The sequence below is a fragment of the Equus quagga genome, chromosome 4 (assembly GCF_021613505.1).
Source record: "Equus quagga isolate Etosha38 chromosome 4, UCLA_HA_Equagga_1.0, whole genome shotgun sequence".
Lineage (NCBI taxonomy): Eukaryota > Metazoa > Chordata > Mammalia > Perissodactyla > Equidae > Equus > Equus quagga.
In genome coordinates, this window is record NC_060270.1 from 105,006,202 (window position 1) to 105,025,935 (window position 19,734).

At 36.7% G+C, this 19,734-nt stretch overlaps 1 protein-coding gene across 2 annotated transcripts in view; it reads right to left on the bottom strand.

Moving 5' to 3' along the window:
* Positions 1-1,866: 1,866 nt before the first annotated feature.
* GRB14 (growth factor receptor bound protein 14) overlaps positions 1,867-19,734 on the bottom strand; it is a 121,416-nt gene continuing 103,548 nt past the window's right edge. For both annotated transcript variants that reach the window (XM_046659415.1, XM_046659416.1), the window contains 8 exons: positions 17,575-17,685; positions 17,288-17,383; positions 11,209-11,289; positions 6,376-6,492; positions 6,213-6,285; positions 5,980-6,067; positions 3,488-3,581; positions 1,867-2,248 (listed from right to left, as the gene is read on the bottom strand). In XM_046659415.1, the coding sequence (XP_046515371.1) occupies positions 2,102-2,248; positions 3,488-3,581; positions 5,980-6,067; positions 6,213-6,285; positions 6,376-6,492; positions 11,209-11,289; positions 17,288-17,383; positions 17,575-17,685 (807 nt within the window). In that variant the 3' untranslated portion in view covers positions 1,867-2,101. The remainder of the gene's footprint in view (positions 2,249-3,487; positions 3,582-5,979; positions 6,068-6,212; positions 6,286-6,375; positions 6,493-11,208; positions 11,290-17,287; positions 17,384-17,574; positions 17,686-19,734) is intronic.

Here is a 19,734-nt window from a genome sequence, read left to right on the forward strand (position 1 = left end):
CCCTTTATCAGAAGGAGTCAGGAAGGATAGTGTCAACCTTTCCTCAATAATTTTTCTTGACTCACACTTTAAGATCAAAGTAAGCAATTACATACAAAACCTGGGCTCCACAATAATAAATGAAGATTATGAAGTTAGAGACACAAATAACAAAGACAAGCACAAATTGGCCAATTTATGAGAATCTAGTATTTAAAATGTTACATTTTCTGATTTGTCAATTTGAATTGTGTGCAAAAGGAGAAAACGCATTTCAGTTCAAAACACAAAATATTTTTAGAAATTGGAAATAAATAGAAACCACTCAGGGCTAAGCTGAAAGGGCCAAGTGTGCTTACTTCTCACTCCTCCATTTAGACGTCCTATGTGTCTTCCAAACCTTTGTAGACATCAGATTAATATTTTATAACACCAGATTTATGTTCTAAGGTTCAGAGTTTTAAGAATTAGGTTTGCATCAGCTAAAAGTAAATTGAATATTTTTAAAAGTCTGCTAATAATTCTTCTTCAGTAATCATTTTATTAGCATCTTATAAACGCTTTCAGATGTTCTGTTACCAAAAATGTATAGCTTCTATCCAAAGCTAAAGTATGAATTTTTGAAATATGTTTTAAAAATCTTCCTGGGGCCAGTCCAGTGCCATAGTGGTTAAGTTCACACACTGTGCTTTGGCAGCCCAGGGTTCACCAGGTTTGGGTCCTAGGCACGGACCTACACACCACTCATCAACCCGTGCTGTGGCCGCCTCCCACATACAAAATAGAGGAAGACTGGCACAGATGTTAGTTCAGTGACGATCTTCCTCAAGCAAAAAGAGGAAAATTGGCAACAGATGTTAGCTCAGCACCCATCTTCCTCACCAAAATAAATAAATAAATAAAAATAAAATCTTCCTCACTTTCTCATAATATTGTTATAAGGATCAATTAGAGGAGATGGGCAATATGACGAAATGTTTATTTAATGTTTTGTTTCTCATCTTTTTTTAGGAAAATGAACATCCTTCCCACAAAGTTGGAAAAACAGAGGCACAGAATCCCAACAAACACTTCCCAGAGGGGCTCCGAGGGGCAATATGGGAGTTTACGGTCTCAAGTTTCCAAAGTCTTTGGCTTCCATCTTGATGTTGCCAAGATAAGAAACTGCACAGGGGGCAGAGAGAACAGCATGAACTTATCTACTAGGATCTTAAGAGATTTTGAATCTTTGATTTCACCGAGTTTGACCAGGCTAATGATCTGGTAATGTAAGGATCTAAAGAGCCTTCTGAAAGTTACCACATGGGGCACATGTGAAATATTAAGGTGACAATGTAACATTGTCATAGATTATAGCCCACAATAAAGCATATGCAAATCATATAAATCCCCTCTACGCTTTGATCATTTTCTTAAAAACAAATAGTTCCAGTCAATCATTAAATGAATGAAAAAATGTAGTGAATAACGTGCCACTAATAGGTACAATACTAGTGTAAATATTATAATTATTTAATAACGTAATGTCACCCTGAAAAAATCAATATATTTCAAAATAATTTTAAGTTACTTCAAAATATGACTTGATTTTACGATTATAATAAACTCAGAAAATACATAATTCAAAATAGTTTAGTTTTACTAACAGGTTGTGGGTAGCTTTTTAATTGATAACCAGTTTTTATTACACTTTTTTAAGCTATAAAAAAAAATAGTGTAATTGAAATTCAGTCTGCAAATAATTCATCCTGAACCCCCAATTTTTTTTCTTATTTTGTGGTTGAGAATTCTAATGTTGCTATGGTAAATAAGGAAGAAAGATGTTCATAATGTGCATATTTGAAGAAAATATTACAGTAACGTAAAATGATACAAGAACACACCAAATCTTTTTTTCCCCAGGTTTAATTTTAACTAATGAATTTTAAATGATGAATGTACTGTCAATCCAAATCTTTGCTTATTTGCAACGCACAAACTATTTTTTGTAACTTGTAGGTGAAATAGATTCTTTTCACCACGGCAATGCTTCCATTCTTATTTATGGTCTTTCTTTTTCCTTTCTTTTTTTCTTTCTTGAGTCCATTTTCTTCAACAGTTTAACAAGTCTCTTTTGGTTTGGCTAAAGTGTAATCCTAGCACAATAATGTTTCAACTTGCAAGGAAGAACGCCCTTATTGAGTTGATAGAACTCCACCAGCTGGATTAGATCTGTAAATCTCGTGTGGCCATCATCCAGGGTGTGGAACATTTCACCCTCGTCCTCCACCTGCAAGAGGAACAATAACAAACTCGTAAGAAGGACAAAATACCCAGAAAGATAATCATATTCTATTGCACACTGTGTCTTTATATGTCAAAACTGACAAGTTTACAGGACTAAAGGGCAATGAAAAGAATGTTATGGTGTGTCCACTTCTTCTTTGTAAGTTTGCTTGCATTTAAAAGAAATATCATCTGATGCTAGCGTTAGCAGTGTGGTTCTACTTTCTCCACCTCCAATTCTCCCTATGTTCTGGAGTTAGGATAGCGTGACTAATCTGAATCAACAAACAGAGAATCTGCACTATGCAGTGTAAAAATAAAAGATTTTAGTGCTCCCATTTTACAGAAATTAATTTCCAGTTCTAAATGGTGTCTACCTAACAGCCACACTTAGTATATTAAAAATGAATATTCACATAATTTGTATCAGTAAATTAACTCTGAAACAATCAATTATTATGTTAAGGGAATGACAGTTGTCTTTTTTTTGGCAGTGAGGTCTTCTGGCATTAAGCAATTCATACTTGCCAGGGACATTACTCACACAATCAACGAAGCAGGGAAGATATTTCATGTGGACTTTGGATAATTTAAAAAAGAGGCCATTCAAAAGGAAGCACTAGCAATTTGGCAATCTTATGTAATACTTTGCTGAAAGTGGACTGACTCTCTATTCCACGCTATCCGGTTCCAATACACAGATCACTTGCATACACACATGCACACACACAGAGCAGCAGCACAAGCACCAAAAATCCCACAGCAAGTTGTGCCACTCAGAAGCAGAATTAAAGAATTTTTTAAAATATGCTCAGAATAGTTTAAATGTTCTCCAGTTCTGCAGCACCTGTGTATCTATCATAATGATCAAAAACAAAACTACAAAAACAAAAAAACATCTTTGAGACAAGAAAGGAGAAATGGTTTTAAAAAAATGGTTTTTAAAGAACCACTAGTAGAATTCAGAAAGAATCTTTAGTGGCCTTTTAACAATAGGTGGCATGGGGTCTACACAATATTGCCAAATCATATTTCATGGAAAAAGGGAAATTTAATTTTTACAATTCCTGTATTTGTTATATTAATTCAGGCTCATAAAACCATTTCTGCCAAACTTAAGTCTAGTCAAAGCGCAACCTCCCAAGTTATATTTAATAAAAGACCCAAAGAAAACCAAAGTTTCCAAAAGCGTATGCATTAAGATCACCTCTAATATACGAATGTGAAATCACAAATTACTTACTGGTATAATTTGAAAGTGCTTTATTTTTTGTCCATGACTCATTGACAGTACGAAAGTTTTGGGGTTGCTCTGACTATCCCGTACCAAGAAAACTCTAAAGAGAGAGAAGGAATTTCAATATATTTCTACATTTACTCATGGATTTCATAAAAATATAGTGTGAAACAAACCCAGGAAGTATCTTTATAAATGTAGCCAGAGTTTTCCTTTACTGTGTATTAAATTATGGAATTATCCAACATGGTAAACAACATGGTATGACATAGTCTGATACTATAAAACTGTTATCAGTGCTAATTTAATTTTAATAGGATAAATATATAGCCCATTTGTCAGACTGCTTACAATAACCAATATAATGCTATGTTGGCATCAATAATTAGTGTTATGTCCTTTTTCTACTGGGAAATTGGTTATTCACATGTAACTCTTTCGTACAGAGAATAGAGTATTAGCATATTGTTTTCTTAGTTTTTGGGTCATGTTAGTCCCTGAAAAGAATACCTTATTTAGAATAAAATCTTTTTTTTTTCTTGGTGAGGAAGATTGGCCCTGAGCTAACATCTGTGTCAATCTTCCTCTATTTCGCATATGTAACGCCACAACAGCATGGCCTGATGAGCAATGTGTAGGTCCACATCCGGGATCTGAACCTGCAAACCCCAGGCTGACAAAGCAGAGTGCAAGAACCTAACCACTACACCACCAGGCAGGCCCTTAAAATCATTTTTTAACCCCCTCTTCTACACTGGCTCCCCTTTTTTTCTTTTGATTCTGGTTCCTACTGTTACACACACAACAGAAAGTGAGAAATAAATATATTCTAAGAAATCAATCCCGAAATCATTTATTAAATGTTTGAAGAAAATGTTTTAAGTGAAAGAAATACCCAAACAACATGTACTTTAACCTTGAAGAATGCAGCAGAAAACTTCTTTAACGTCAGGCTAGAAAAACAAGACATGGCTTAATGGCCTAAGAGAAAAATGCTGCCAGGCGTGGATTCTTATTTACTGGCAATACAGTGCAAAACCAGCTTTGTATTAATTGTTGGCAAACGGACTGTGCAAACAGTCCCCACTGGTGACTCCAATACTAATCTCACTGTGCCTGGGCAAAGAGGCAGCCAAATTTGAGCCATCACAGATGTCTGACGAGATTATCCATTTCATTTGTGCTGTGTGAGATTCCGACATTACATCATTGGGAGATGGGACAAAAGGGAGTTTCACTGGCAAATCAAGCTGTTATTCTCTCCCCACTCCTGAGCAGATCACCAGTACCACCTAGTGGACTGCTTGGCATCATTGCATCTTTCCAAAGGCGTACTAAAAAAAATTTTTTTAGTTAAAAAATTTTAAAAGTAAACATACTGTCATTCTTTATGCAATTATTTCATTCAATTTACAAAAACTGGGCTCAGAAATAATCCTCCAAAACATTTTGACAATTCCTTGTGGTTTATTTCTTTTCTTGGTCTCATCAGATCGTAATTCTGCTGATTGTTCAAATTTATATCTAAAAAGACTGTGCTCCATGCAGAGAAGCATATTAAAATCTTTCCTTATTTAGAGTCTAGGGAAATGCTGACTTGCTATTAATAATCTTCCAAGTGAAGACGCATTTTATCCAAATGTCAGTATTAAATCAACTTGAAATCTTGGCATCATTTTAAGCCAATCCTTGAAAATATCAGATCCCATCAGCCCTTGTTTAAATTGATGCTGGTTTTATTTCTCATCCAAACCTCAATACAACCTCCTTAATTTGTACTGCACTTAAGAAGAGAATTTAGCCAGTATTATAGGAAGTATCTGAAATACTGAATAATCTGAAAAAAAGAAAATTCTTCGGATTATAAGTCTTTTTATATTTTATATTTTATATTTCTCCTGTATCTTCCATGGTACCCCACTAAAAGATAAAATGAGAAACAGTCAAGATGTACTTTTCGCATAGGTTTATATTACTTTAATCTGCTAAAATTTAAAGAAGAGAAAATAGGCATGTAAACAGAAGAAATAAAGCAAACAGTGTAAATATATATGAAACAGCTTTTTATTTAACACACCCTGCATCAAACTTAAAAACAAAAAAGAAAATGTAAGATAAGGTCACGACACAAACCATACTTTGCAATCACATTAATTATATGTTCAAATCAAAATGTTGACACCCAAAAACAAGTTCAATTTTTTTTCCCCATGTACTAATATCTGAGATGCTAATACTGGCACAGAATGGGTAATACTAGTGATCATCGGTTAAGAGCAGAGCATCTTATTCAGTTATCTGTTCATTTATGCACAAATACTAAGCACATACTATGTAACAGGTATTATATAGATGTTGCTAGGATACAATGGTAACCATCCTTATACGAAGTCAATTCTGTTTTAATAAGCTGATGTCAAAACTCTTTGTGTGTGTGGAATAAGTAATTACTGATTATAGGAGAAATCAAAATGACTACCATTCACACTCGAACATACCCATCCACAAGTCCTTGCTGAATAATCAATCGTTGAGCTTCATCTCTAGAAATTTTGTGGTGAAACCATGGTTGGGACCGGTGGATAGCTGAAGATAAAATGGAGGGATACAAAGCTTTGTTTGAGATAATCATAACTGAGGTATATGTACTTTCCACCATAACCCCTCAGTGGCTCCATCTAAACGCACACCTATGCATCCGTTCAGTCCCAGTGAATATGCACAGACATACCCATGTTTGTGGTGGAACTCTGTGAAGAGGCAGTGGGGCTACCGTGAGTGCCCAGGCGTAAACATCCTTTTTTCTGCACAAGGAAGGGGGAAACAAATTTCAACTTTTTGGGTGAAACAAACTCAAATCATAAATAAGTTGAAGAACTTGAAGTTATTTGTACCCTCCAAGCAAGTCCTTCTTCAACAGCAACAGACAGGGCTTCTGTGGGATTTTCTATAACTCTGCTTTTCTGGCCTGAGAAGTCCATTGCTACCAAGGAATTCTCTGATATACTTCTCTGGAAAAAAACCACAGCTTTTACCATGAAAATATGCCTGAAGTTGTCTTTCAGTGCTTTGCCGGCAATACGTTTCCATTCTAGGATGTGGTTCCAATGGTGGCTAGCAGAAAATTAAAAAGTTAAAAATACATGTTCAAGATAAAATGGTGCTATCAAATATCTTGGTTAAAGAGGTTACACAGTTATTTGTTAACATCACCGCATTAAGTGTTGAATAAGAGATTAAAAGCTTTCAAGGTAAGCATGTCTTTCTCCTATAACATCCCTATCTGTATATATTCTTTAGTAAAAAGGGAAAAACACCAATTTAGAAAAGAATAATCCCTCTGTGGCTAAAAAGAGCCATTACTTCTGAACTCATCTCTCTATTGAGCTTTGAGATTCATCAGTTATCATTTAAATATCAAATCTATCAACTTATGAAGCAGTTTATTATTAAGATTCAAGCTACACTAAAGCTATAAGAGATTGAGTTATATCACTTCTTTAGAAGGAAATAATACTCATATTTTATAACGGAACAAACTACAATATGTGTTTTAAAAGTTTATCACCTCAACTTTCGTCTTACTTAGAAAATGAAATGTAGTGAAATAATTCAGGTAACTCCATAATACTAAAATTTCTGATTTAATATATGAATACTTCTTCATCTTGTGGGGATGAATATGGCAAAATGAGAGTTGCAAAAATAAGTCTGAATAACGAAAGAGGAAGTGATATAAAAGGAAGACATCTTTAAACAAACATAATTTTAAACAAGTAATAAAGTCGTCTTTTCGCTAATTAGTTTTTGTATTCATATTCTCTGAAGATGAAAATAAAATATTCAAAACCTGGACCTTATTTTTATTTTTTGTTTGGTTGGGGCTCTACTTTGTGACCATCCTTTAAAAAATATGCCATCTGAAGTCATGCATCCTAAGAAAAGCCAATTGTCAAAATCTCCAGTCAACAATGTCACTCAGTTAACAAAAATTAAAACTCTAAAAAAGACAAAACATTCAAAAACAGCATGGACAATGTTTAACAGGTTTTTTTCACTGGTTAATAGAGACGCAAGACAAAAAATGGAGTTCTGATGATAAAGGATGAGTCAATGTGCACATGGAGACTTGTGGCTTAAGACCGCTGTCTGTCTCCTCCCATGGATTCAGCCACACCTAGCTTGGTCAAATACACTACAGTCAAATGTGTGCTTGAAACAAAATCTCGTTCACACAAAAAAATTGGCGGGCTCATTTATCACCACATCCACATCCCACTGTATTAGCATTTGCTATTTCCTCTTCAAACCATGCTATAGTGGTCCACAATCTTATTACGGTTCATCTTTATTTCTAGAGATCCAGCGTGCAATCTTTCATTTGTTACAGGAGCCTTTTTAACTGACAGCTGCTCTTTCCAGACAGATGCTGTCTCTGTAGTCTCTATTTGCTGTCACACCTTACTTTGCCCTTCTCACCCAGTGATCTTCTGTGCCGGGCTGTGGACCAGTCGGATACACTTTTGCTTTGCCGACACTAATGAAAAGCTTCCACCTGCTCAAACCACAGAGTAACTAATCTCAATCATAATGATAGCTTTATCCTTATAATATCTCTACTTCACATGCCAAGATGGGCTCTGTAATCGCAAGGTCCTGATAACATAAAAATGCTGTTAGGAAAGAAAAATAAACATAACTAGTTGTTCTTAGTGTTTTTTTTCCCCTAGAATATGACAGGTCGGAACGCAAAACAAGATCCCCCGTTCCATAATTACTTGACATAAGTAGGGAGTCTACAAAACAAATAAGAATTTTCATTTGCTACACTAACTACACTAGAGGAAAACACAGGAATACAGCAAATGTCTCCGACTGAATGGCAGGTGGTGGATGAAACATTAATAGTTCACCTTTGGTGGACAAAGAAATGGAAGTGAAGCAAAATCTGACTTGAACTCAAAAGGTCATTTTCAGTTCAATTTCTTTCACATAGGAAAGTGAGGTTGATAACATTCAGAACCAGTGTATTTCTCAAATATCTGTCCCTTTTGCTAGCTTTTTCTCCTGGTGGGATAAACAGGGAAAGTCCTAAAAAATAGGTCCATGATTTTAATGGCATGCCTGTCTTTTTAAGAAAGAAGTGGGTTGGGTACATCCTGGATTGCCCAGGCCACACTTTGAGATCAGAGCCAGTCACTCTTAGGGAGGTTTGGACGTAAAACATTTTTCAGACAGGTGAGCTAGGTGGCAACTAGTAGCCACGTACTCTCGCTCACCCCATTTGAAAGATCCAGATAAACCTGCAGCACGGTCCTTAGCAAGAGGGCACAGAATTTCCTCAGATACTGTTTTCTCATCTGCTTCATACAGAGCCACAGGACATCAGAGATCGATTTTAGATCGATTCTAGAGACTATGCAACCATCTCCCTTATTTTATACTGCAGGACACCAGGGACTCGACCAAGGTCACACAAATAGCTTATGGTAAAAGCAGTAACAGCTAGGCCCTCTGACGGTTCTTTTATGTACCACAGCGCGTGAGGCACAAGGAAGAAACTGCAGTCTGGAACATCTAGCTCGGGTCAGAAGTGAGAAATAACAAGCACTCGAGCAGACTTGTTTTCCCCATCCCCTCACTCCAGCCAGGGCCATACCTACAGAGGCACCTTTCAATGAATCCTTTGTTTGCCCTAAAAACAACCAAATATATTTGGCTTCCTGAAATATCTGCTATGATTCTCATTTCAAAGGTTGATAGGGGTGGCTACTAGGTGAGGTTCATTATGGTATGAGCAAATTTTTTTTCCTCATTTCCCTCCTCAAAATGTATCCCTGGAGAAGTTAAGAAACATAACTAAAGTAAACTAAGTTTTCTATGTTGTTCACTGAAAATAGTGCCTGGATGAAAACTGGCAGAGGCAGGTGAGGAGCACTGGCATCCACTATATAGGTCACTGATTCTTCCAGGATAATCTCAAAAGGTGGCATTCTGTCTAGACACCAGAGTAAACACAAATGCCTGCTCAATCTTCTTAGTTTCCTTCATGAAAATTAAGAAGAGTGGCGATACAATTCTTAAATGCTATTCCCTCTGATATGACAACTGGCATACAGGATGGGTCCTCACCACACAAGCACCTAAACTACTACTCCTTCAATCCCTCTTTCCAGCCAGATTCACTCAAGGAGCGTCTTTTCCTATACACGAGGTTGAACAAGTTAAGCTACTCTAACCAAATGACACTATCATATACATATTGATCTACAGTAGGATCACTTTCAGTGGAAAGAAGGTGAAGAACACCATACTTGTATGCTAATGATAATGATAAGACTAGAAAGCACTTTGTTTATAACAATTGTTTCCTATGATTAAGAAGACACTAAACAATAGTTGCCTCCAAATGAATGGCTGCTATTAATATGCTCAGTTTAATCACTTTAGACTCTCAAAGACATTTAGAAGGATTTAGGAAAGGATTAAGATATAAAATTCATTATTCTTCATACATATATGTGTGTATGTATATATATATTATGGATTGAAAGATAAAGGTAAGCTGACAAATTGTAAAAATACTCACCTTCAAGCGACTGCTTTTATAAATATTCATTACATTCCTTAGTTCCTTATTTTAGGGCTTAAAAGTAATTATGATACAAAGATGAAAAGTTACTTTTCCATAACTTAAAGCAACGGAACTAGAGAATTGGAGTTCTTTTCCCATATTAGTCTATCAGGCTTCATAATCAACATTATTTCATGCCTCATTCCTAGAACTGAGCTCTTCATCTGCTACATTACATGAGGGGAAAAGTGCCTTCCTTGGTCACAGCCATGAAGAGCGTATTTTTAACCTAAGTGCAAATGCAGCACCTTAGCTGATTTGTAACACACGCACATACAGCCGAATTCCTAATACACTCAATATTAAGGAAAGCAAGCAAAACTAGCAGAACATAAACTTTAAGTTCAGAAATAGATTTCTTATGCTAACGCGCAGGAAACTAAAATTAGGTCCTAAAGAAGGGAACAATGTCTCTGTATGCATCTGCAAATAAATAGCAAGTTGCATTTAGTACAAATCTGAGAAGTGGTGCTAGACTTAATGTAATGCACGACCTATATCTTGGCTCGCAGTGTTTGGGCTTCCTGGAGAGCAGTCTGCTTTTCAAGGACCTGGAAACTTTAAAAATTTCATTGTTAGAAAGCCAGAATGCAAAAGAGCCCACATGCGTCTAATGTGGCTTTTAAAATTCCAAATCATTGGCATCTTTATATTAGGCTATGCAAATCTCAGAATACTAAAATCAATAAACCCACAATCAAAATCAATAATTCAGAAAAATTCCACAATCCCAAGGAAAATGTTCTATAAATTATCTTATTAAGATCTAATCCTCAAATGTAATGACAAAGAATGACTCACATAATTCTTTTAAATATTTAAAAATTTTCTTTAACAAACATTATCTATTTTAATTGAATACTTCATGTATACTTTACTGCTCTGATTTTATTATATAGGATGCAATCATATAAAATCCAAGAATAAATAATTCAACATAACATTATGATAGGATGATGCCAAAGAGTTACTTTACTTGACCAAAAGGAAAGAATATAAATGTATTGTAATGTACACTTATAACATAAGGTAATTGCAAATTAATATAAAGTAAATATAAAATACAATATAGGTTCAAAAATGTGGTCCTTACCATGGGTGAGATACTCTGAGAACTGCAGCCACTTCTACCTTGATATGGATGCATGTAATTCTGGTACAGCTGCATGCCATACTGCAGAATAAACAAGCAAAAACATTCCCACACTTTTACTACATAATTTATGAAAATCAACATTTCGATAATTATATATCATCAAAATAAAAAATAAAAATTATGTTTTCCTTAAAATAAATAAGTGAAGCAACCAAAATTTTGAAAGGTAAACTTTTAGTGCCCTACAATGATACAGTTAAAAAGACAGTGTTTACGTGGACCCACACTTAAGGTCTAGCTCACTAGTAGAAAGATCTGGAACTGACATTCCTACTCTTTATTCTTAGTACCAAAACCATTTGGAGTGGTGCATCACCTAGTGATAAGAAAGCTCACTTGGGAAGGGTGCCAGGTTTTACTGGTACAAAGACACCAAAAATCTTACACATATGCTAAGCAAAAACGGGTAAAATTTACTGTAACTGTTCAATGTCTGATTGATGAATTACATTGTCTCTTTGGTAAATCCATAAACTTGGCCCTATGTTGAACATTCTTGGCACTGTATCATCCTCTGGTAACAATACTCTTAGGGCACTCTTAATTTTTAGCTTTAAATTCAGGGAAATCAAAATATTGGGGAATCAGGCTAATTTCAGACAAAGGGTCACAAAATACAATGTAAATGACAGTAGATAAGAACAGCAACATCTTTACTTTCAGAAGGCAGCATCATAAGAACTGGGCTGCCACGCTACAGTTGGAAAGTGGGTCTGGTTTACTATTCAGTTATCTGTTTGAAAAATATTAAGAATGCCAACTGCCATGATCAGACTTATCTTGCAGGGTTCCCCATCAAAAACTAGAACATGACCCTCCTTGATTTAAGTCACTCTGTTTAAAAAAAAAAAAAAAAAAAAACAGAAAGAAAGAAAGAAACCAATGAGACAGACAGGCTATTTTTTGGGCTACAGTCTGCAATTCTCTCCATTTCATGGAGCAATAATGAACTTAAAAGCAGGTCCTATATAAAAGAGATTGAAGAGACCCCATGGAATCCAATCTTACCCTTAGGATGAATTCCATTTAAACAGTCCAACAAAGCTGTTTCTCTACTAAAAGCTATTTCCTTAAAAGCAGTTCCAGAAAAGTGGATATATTTGATAATTAGGCATAAAATCAGAGAGGGGCGAGGGAAGTCACTGTTCTCAAGATTTTGCTTTTAATATGAATACAAACCCACACTCATTTAAAATTCTCTGTGTTGACTTCTTTATCCAATTATTTCCCAACTTCCAAAAATTATTTTTTAATTTAAGGTGTGATTGACATTAATGGGACTTAATGAAATTTATTTTAAATCAACTCTGAGCCTACAATCACTTTAAAAAGAAGACAGAGGAGCTTAATTCCTAGTCAAGTTCATTTTGGAGAATATACAATAACCTCCAACCAACACTTTCACAAGGTACACGCTGCCTGGCCACCTTTTATTTATCTGCAGTGAAAAGCCTGCTACCTACTAATAAGACTGTTTTCTTCAAAGACGTATTGTCCCCGCTACCTGTGGGGTTAGGCAGTTGCTTCTGTGCTGTTGGAGGCCTTTAGCAGGCATTTAACTCTGACCGAGGGGTAGGGCAGGGGTCACTTTAACATTTCCCTGTCCTATGGAGGGGCAGATAAGGGACCAAAATATGTTAGACAGAAGCTAGCAGAGTTCTAATTGAAGGGAAGGGAAGTAGACACCATGTAACTAGGACACTGTACATGAGCAAATCTCCCCTTTTCTAAGTCTCAGATTTTCTATGATTCTATATGTAACTAGAATTTCTCCAAAGAGAATGAGAGTATCTTCATCTGATGCTACAAGAAGAGTTTACCTGTGCATATGAAAGAGAAAGGAAAATAAAAATAAAACAAGAGGCCAAATTCTTGGTAGAGGCTATTATCTAACAAGCAGTGTATAATGAAAACAAGAGAGGCACTTCCAGTCCAGCCAACAGAACATGGACTAGTCTCTCCCTGCTCCTCCCCACTAAGTACAATGATAAACGCTAGAAATAACACAACAGACACCCAAAGGAGACCATCAAAAGATACCTCTAACACAAGGTGAGCCCAGCTGCACCAGCCTGGGGGGTCAAACAGGTGCCCCACTGACAATAAGCTGCAAGGGAAAACCAACTCACTCCCCTATTAGAGTGCCTCAAATGTGTCTGTGATGTGACACCTGGCTTCCTGTGTCTGGACATTGTAAAGTGCAGAACACATCATATCACTTTCCTGTTTGAAACTGTTCAATGGTTTCTAATTGGCTCCTCACTGATGCCTGCCTCCTTCTCGAGCTTCATCTGGAAAAGCTTTACCACAGTTAAAACAAACAAGGAATACAGATATGGGAGGCAGAATAATAGCTCCCATAGATGTCCACATCCTAATGCCTGGAACCTATGAATATGTTAGGCTACCTGGCAAAAGGGAATTAAGGTTGCAGATGGAATTAAGGGTGCTAATCAGCTGACCTTGAAATTAGGTAATTATCGAGGATTATCTAGGTAGATTCAATGTAATCACAAGAGTCCTTAAAGAGGGAAGCAAAAGAAACAGAATCATAAATGGGCAGTATAAAAAGGACTGGGCCGGACATTGCTGGTTTTAAGGGTAAGGAAGGGGCCATGAGCCAAGGAATCTAGGCAGCCTCTGAAGACTGGAATGGGCAGGGGGAAATGGATTCCCCCTTGGAGCCTCCAGAGGAGAATGCAGCTTAGTTGACCCCTTGCTTTTTAAGCTGAGAAGACCACGTCAGATTTCTGAATGACAGAGGTGTAGGACCATAAATTTGTGTTGTTTTCAGCCACTACATTGGTGGTAATGTGTTACAGCACCTACAGAAAACTAATACACAGAGTATTTTTAAACCAGGCATCTGTGACTTAAAGGAGGCTTTGAGAAGAGTCAGATAAAAGAAAAAAGTGAGAAGGGACAGTCTTCCAGAAACTAAGCCTTCTAGATATGAAAGGATCAAAGAAAGCTTTTCCTCAATTCTTAGACACACATTTCTTTTCAAATTTTAACATCTATAAATTTGCCTAGTAATCTAAGGTATCCTATCTTCACCGTGGACCAAGTGACTTGTCATTGCGTGAAATCTTTGATGGGATCAAGAAGACATTAGCATCAAACCTTGCAAAACGGATGTCAGTGGCTAAAAAGACAATCCCACAGACCATGGCAGGGCACTCAACTGACAAGTTCTGCCTCCCTAAAGCTCTTGATGGCACAGAGCTGAATGGTCTGTGAAAAATATGGATACCTATGACTCTGAGATGACAAAGATTCAGAAAAGCTAGACTTAGAATATGAAGAAGTTTTAAAGATACCCCAACCTACTTATTTCACATACATATTTTCACATTTATCTGTGTGCACACAAAATTGATAAATGACAAAAATACAGGTCTATAATTCTAAATAAACCTAAAACAACTACTTAAATGAAAATAAAAATTATAAGTGATACGAAAGCATCATATAATTTTATTGGCATAATTCTCTTCTATTAAGTTATGCAAAAAATAATGGAGTATTCTAGTAAAATCAATGGTGTGTTAGATTCACTGAAAGACTGTTTAAAAGAAGGAGGCTTACCACCCACTTCTGTGTTGGGTGTCTGACTTTGAGCCCAAGTTAGAAGGAACAAAGACTTGGCTAACAAGTTTGGAAAGCATCTCCTCTACAAGCCTAGCCTCATTTCCAGAGTTCTGACAGAAGGGGAGGGAAAACCAGAGACCTCCAGGCATTTTCTCTACCATAACTACGATGGGGCCAAGTCTTCCAAAGGGTGCCAGCCTCCTATCTACGAAACAAGAGGACTGGATGAAGTCAGCGGTTCTTAATCAGGCAGGCAAACACCCGGAGCTCTCCTGCTAAAACGGGTTTCCCCCAAGGCTGGGGCTGGGCCAGGTGGAACTTTAGAAAGCTCAGGTGTTCCAATCTGGTTCTACTTACTACTCCCTTGACTGACTGCTTTCCAAGACTCTCTAAAGTTCTTTTTTCTTTTTTTTAAATTGTATGACAATGAGAGTAACAAAGAAGCAACTACTTATCATGACGATTTCAAAGAGTTAAGACTCCTAAGCTTTGTTGAAAGGGAAATCATGCTAGTCATTTTAATAGGATGCTATTGTAGAACAAACCTCTTGCAAAAAGGTAACTAAAGTAGCTATTTGCCACAGTAGCAAAAGGAAGCAAACTTCATAGTTAATCCAAAAGCTTCCTTTAAACGCTTTTTAAAACTTTCTTCCAATACCACTTCACACCCACTAGGATAATTAACAACAACAAAAAAGGAAAATAATAAATGTTAGTGAGGATATGGAGAAATTTTGAAATTCTCATTCATTGCTGGTGGGAATGTAAAATGGTTTGGGCCACTGTGGAAAACATTTTGGCAATTCCTCAAAAAGTTAAACCAGAGAATTACCATACAACCAACAATTCCATTCCTAGGTATATATGTGAAAAATTCAAAACTGGTACTCAAACAAATGTACCAAATGTACAAATGTACAAACGTGTACACACATGTTCACTGCAGTACTATTCATAATACTCAAAAGGTGCAAACAATCCAAATGTCCATCAATGGATAAATGGATAAATTATTTATCTAACATACATACACATACAATGGAATATTATTCAACCATAAAAAGGAGTGAAGTTCTGATACAAGCTACAAAGTGGATGAATCACAAAGCAATAGGCTAAGTGAAAGAAGTCAGACACAAAAGATCACATATTGTAGGACTTCATTTCTATGAAATATCCAAATAGCTAAATCCTAGAGACAGACACAGACTGACGGTTGCCAGGGGCTGGGAGTAACTGCTGAATGAGTACAGAGTAGGTAATGAAAATGCTTTGGAGCTAGATGGAGTTGGTGGCTGCACAACCTCTTGAATGTACTAAAGGCCACTGAACTGTTCACATTAAAAATAGTTAATCTGGCTAATTTTATGTCAGATGAATTTCACCTCATTTTTAAAAAGCTGAAAGACTAATAAATAAAACTTTCTTCCAAACTTAGTACAACAATTAATCACTCTGATTCTGATTATTCTGCCCTTCTTCAAGAAGAAATGGTTCATAATCTTTTTTTTTGTTTTTTTGGTGATGAAGATTGGCCCTGAACTAATATCTGTGGCCAATCCTCCTCTTTCTGCTTGAAGATTGCCACTGAGCCAACACCTGTGGCCATCTTCCTTCATTTTGTATGTGGGACACCACCACAGCATGGCTTGATGAGCAGCATGTAGGTCCACGCCTGGGATCCAAACCTGCAAACCCTGAGCTGCCAAAGCAGAGCACATGAACTTAACCTCTACACCACTGGGCCAGCCCTGTGGTTGATAATTTTTATAATTTATATGTGATTTCCAGATACTATGGAAGAAATCAGTTCTGTTTCTCTTCCCTACCTACCTTTAGAACATTCTTACTCCTTTCAAAATGCTCACTAACAAATTATGTTTATGGAAGTTCTAATATCTACTTAGCACAAAGGTAGATGTTTAAAAAATATATCTACAGTAAAATTCATACAATAATTTGAGTTATACTTAAACTAGAAAGTAATTTGTACAACACGTAAATGAGACATAAAACACCTGCACTAAACATGCCCAGGTGGGCACATTTTAAATACACTTCATACAGATTAATGGCAATGCTTTCAAAATGCACACTAAGTCGTGTACAGGAGAAGTTTCAATCAGTTATACTGGGTATATATGTAATACTCTTACAAAAAATAAAAGTCAGAACATTTCTAAAAAGGAATACTTACTCCACACAACAAAGCTAAATGTACTGGATTATTCCACTTTACTCTGCAAATGTTCATCTTTTAGATAAAAAAGTAAAATATACACATTTGGTGGTGGTTCATTTTCTTCTTTCTCATATACTCACACAGATGCATAGTGAGTCTTTGTGTTTTGAAATACAGATATTTTCAAACTCTGATGGTCCTCCCAGCATTTAAAATAGAAACGCACGCCTGCAGCGAGATTACCTTAAGCAATCTAATCGCGGTCACCCAGCACGTCCTACTCTGCTCTTCTTCTGCACAGAGCATTTTCAGGTCTCGCGGCCCTCCCGCTTTGTTAGGCTAGAAGGCCACAGCACATTGTTTATCGTTAATGCATATCTTGAAGGTAACACCTGTTGAAATAAAAGTCACTAAAATTCTCCTATATATAAGGAAAAGCTGTCTCTTTTCAAAAGAAATTAAAAGAAACTCAAGCTTACCTAAAAGGCTGAGGCTTGCTTTATTCATCTATCAAAATATTAAGCCTGTACCTTAAAGCAGAATCCATAGTTAGTCGGCGCTCCATGTTTTTTTTTGCCTGCCAGTGACATATATATATCACTATTGCCAAATTCGCTGAAAAACTGCAAATGCCGTGGTTCCTTAAAAAAAAGTATATGTTAAGTGTTGAAGCAGACACATGTTTTCACACTACCTCTTTTGTATTTCTATTATATGACATAATTTACCCCCTGGCAAAAATTATTCCAAATAATGTCACAGAAACAAAAGGGAAGAAAAACTAAGTCATTATATCCTTAAATAACCAGGAGCTTGATACAATATTATGTAATTTGAGAAGTGGCAATTTGTTTATAATTTAAACTTCCAAAATACAAAAAACCACATCTTCCTATTTTAAAATTATTCTCTTTAACCACTATTTCAAGGAATCTGAGGGAGAGAAGATAACAAAGAATGGCTTTTGAAAATGTTTTCCTCGTCCAGGTTTCAAATAATGGTAATTCAACAAAGAAGATAAGGTTGCCTTGCACTTCCACAGCAGTTAGAGGAGAAGGAAAGCCGATGACTCCTGCTTCATTCAGAAAAGACCATCCTGCCGTGTGTTCGGCCCAGTACACCACAGCAGGCAATGAGATAGACAACATGACTATCTTCCCTTCCAAAAAGAAGGAAGCCTGTCCCAACGAGTTCAGGAAAATCACCTGGCAGGGGAATGTGTCTGATCTTCAAGGCAAAGTGGAATCATAAACGGCTATTTCTTCCCTGGTAAGTCCGTGAGCTTTAGAGCTGGTCATGGGAAATCACAGGGTCATGTTATCCTATGATAGGTTAATAACTTGGAGAAGGGCTTAATTCTGGGGTTGAATGTATAATCAAAACTGACCAAAATGCATTTCTTCTTTAAAACTTTGCTACTGGTAGTACAGTCCCAGACAGGCAACATCAATATCACCTGGGAGCTTATTAGACATGCAAAATCTATGGCCCAACCCAGAACCACCCACAGAATCGAAATCTGCATTCTAACAAGATCCCAGGTGATTCATGTGCATGGACACTTGAGAAGCAGTACTCTAAAACAAAACTAAAGAAAGAAAACCGCAATTTGAGCAACTCATTCAAATCCAAACCCAAAGAAATTCAGTCATTTACCAGCAGGCTATCCCGTGCCTGATGACTGGGAGAGCAAGAGTGAGAGCGAGTTTCTCTGTATGTCACTGTTTCTCCATGCATCACTGTTCTTAGGTATTTGATCTAATGAATGACTGTTCCCAATTCCATGGGAAAATAAGGCAGAAAAGAAAACTGTTGCAAGAAACTCAGCCCAGGGCCCTTGGAACAAGGGAGGAGGAAAGGTACTCTTATTGTCATGGCCTTTCAAACTTTATTCCTTGACAGACACTGATTTACTAGTAAAAAGGTCTGATTTGTACGAAGATGGAATAAAATCATCCCTGTGCACTGATACTATAAGAGTCAGTGCAGCTGAGTCATTCAGACGTAAGACAACGGCTGCCAGAGAAACAGTGGACGGCCATACGAGGCATGAGGAGTTTTCTCTCTTGACTGATTTTTGTTCCATGATTGCAGACACATCAAGGCTTATGACACTAAGACTACACTAAGACTGGCATGGTCAGCAAGAGCTAAGCATACACAATGTGTATGTAAGGGGAGAACTGGAGAGGGGGGTACTTAAGATGTTTCTCTGGAAACATAAGTTATAGCCACATCTGCAAGGCTCTTGCTATGATTATCTAACTCCCACGTAGCCTACATCTTTAGAAAGTAAAATAAATTATGACTTCTCACAGAAAAAGGACAGGAAATGATCTCCTTGCCAGGTAGGAATGCCGTATTAGATATCAGATAACCTACATAATTTGTATCAAGGTCATAATCCTTGAGGTTATCTAATACCTCAAATTTCCTTTTTGAGAGGAACTTAAAATCATTTTCATGTATAGCCTATGGAACATGAGCTCATTAGGCACAGGCTAGCGAGAACAGTATTACGTACTGATGCATAGCAGAGTCAGACACTATGCTGAAAAGAGCTAAGGTATGGACTGAGACTAGAGATTTGATGCTTATAATTTTGCCTAGCCAAGGGGAAGACCATTGTAAGGACAAAAGAATGGATCCAACAGAAGGAATAAACGCTGTCTTGTTGTATAATGGATGGG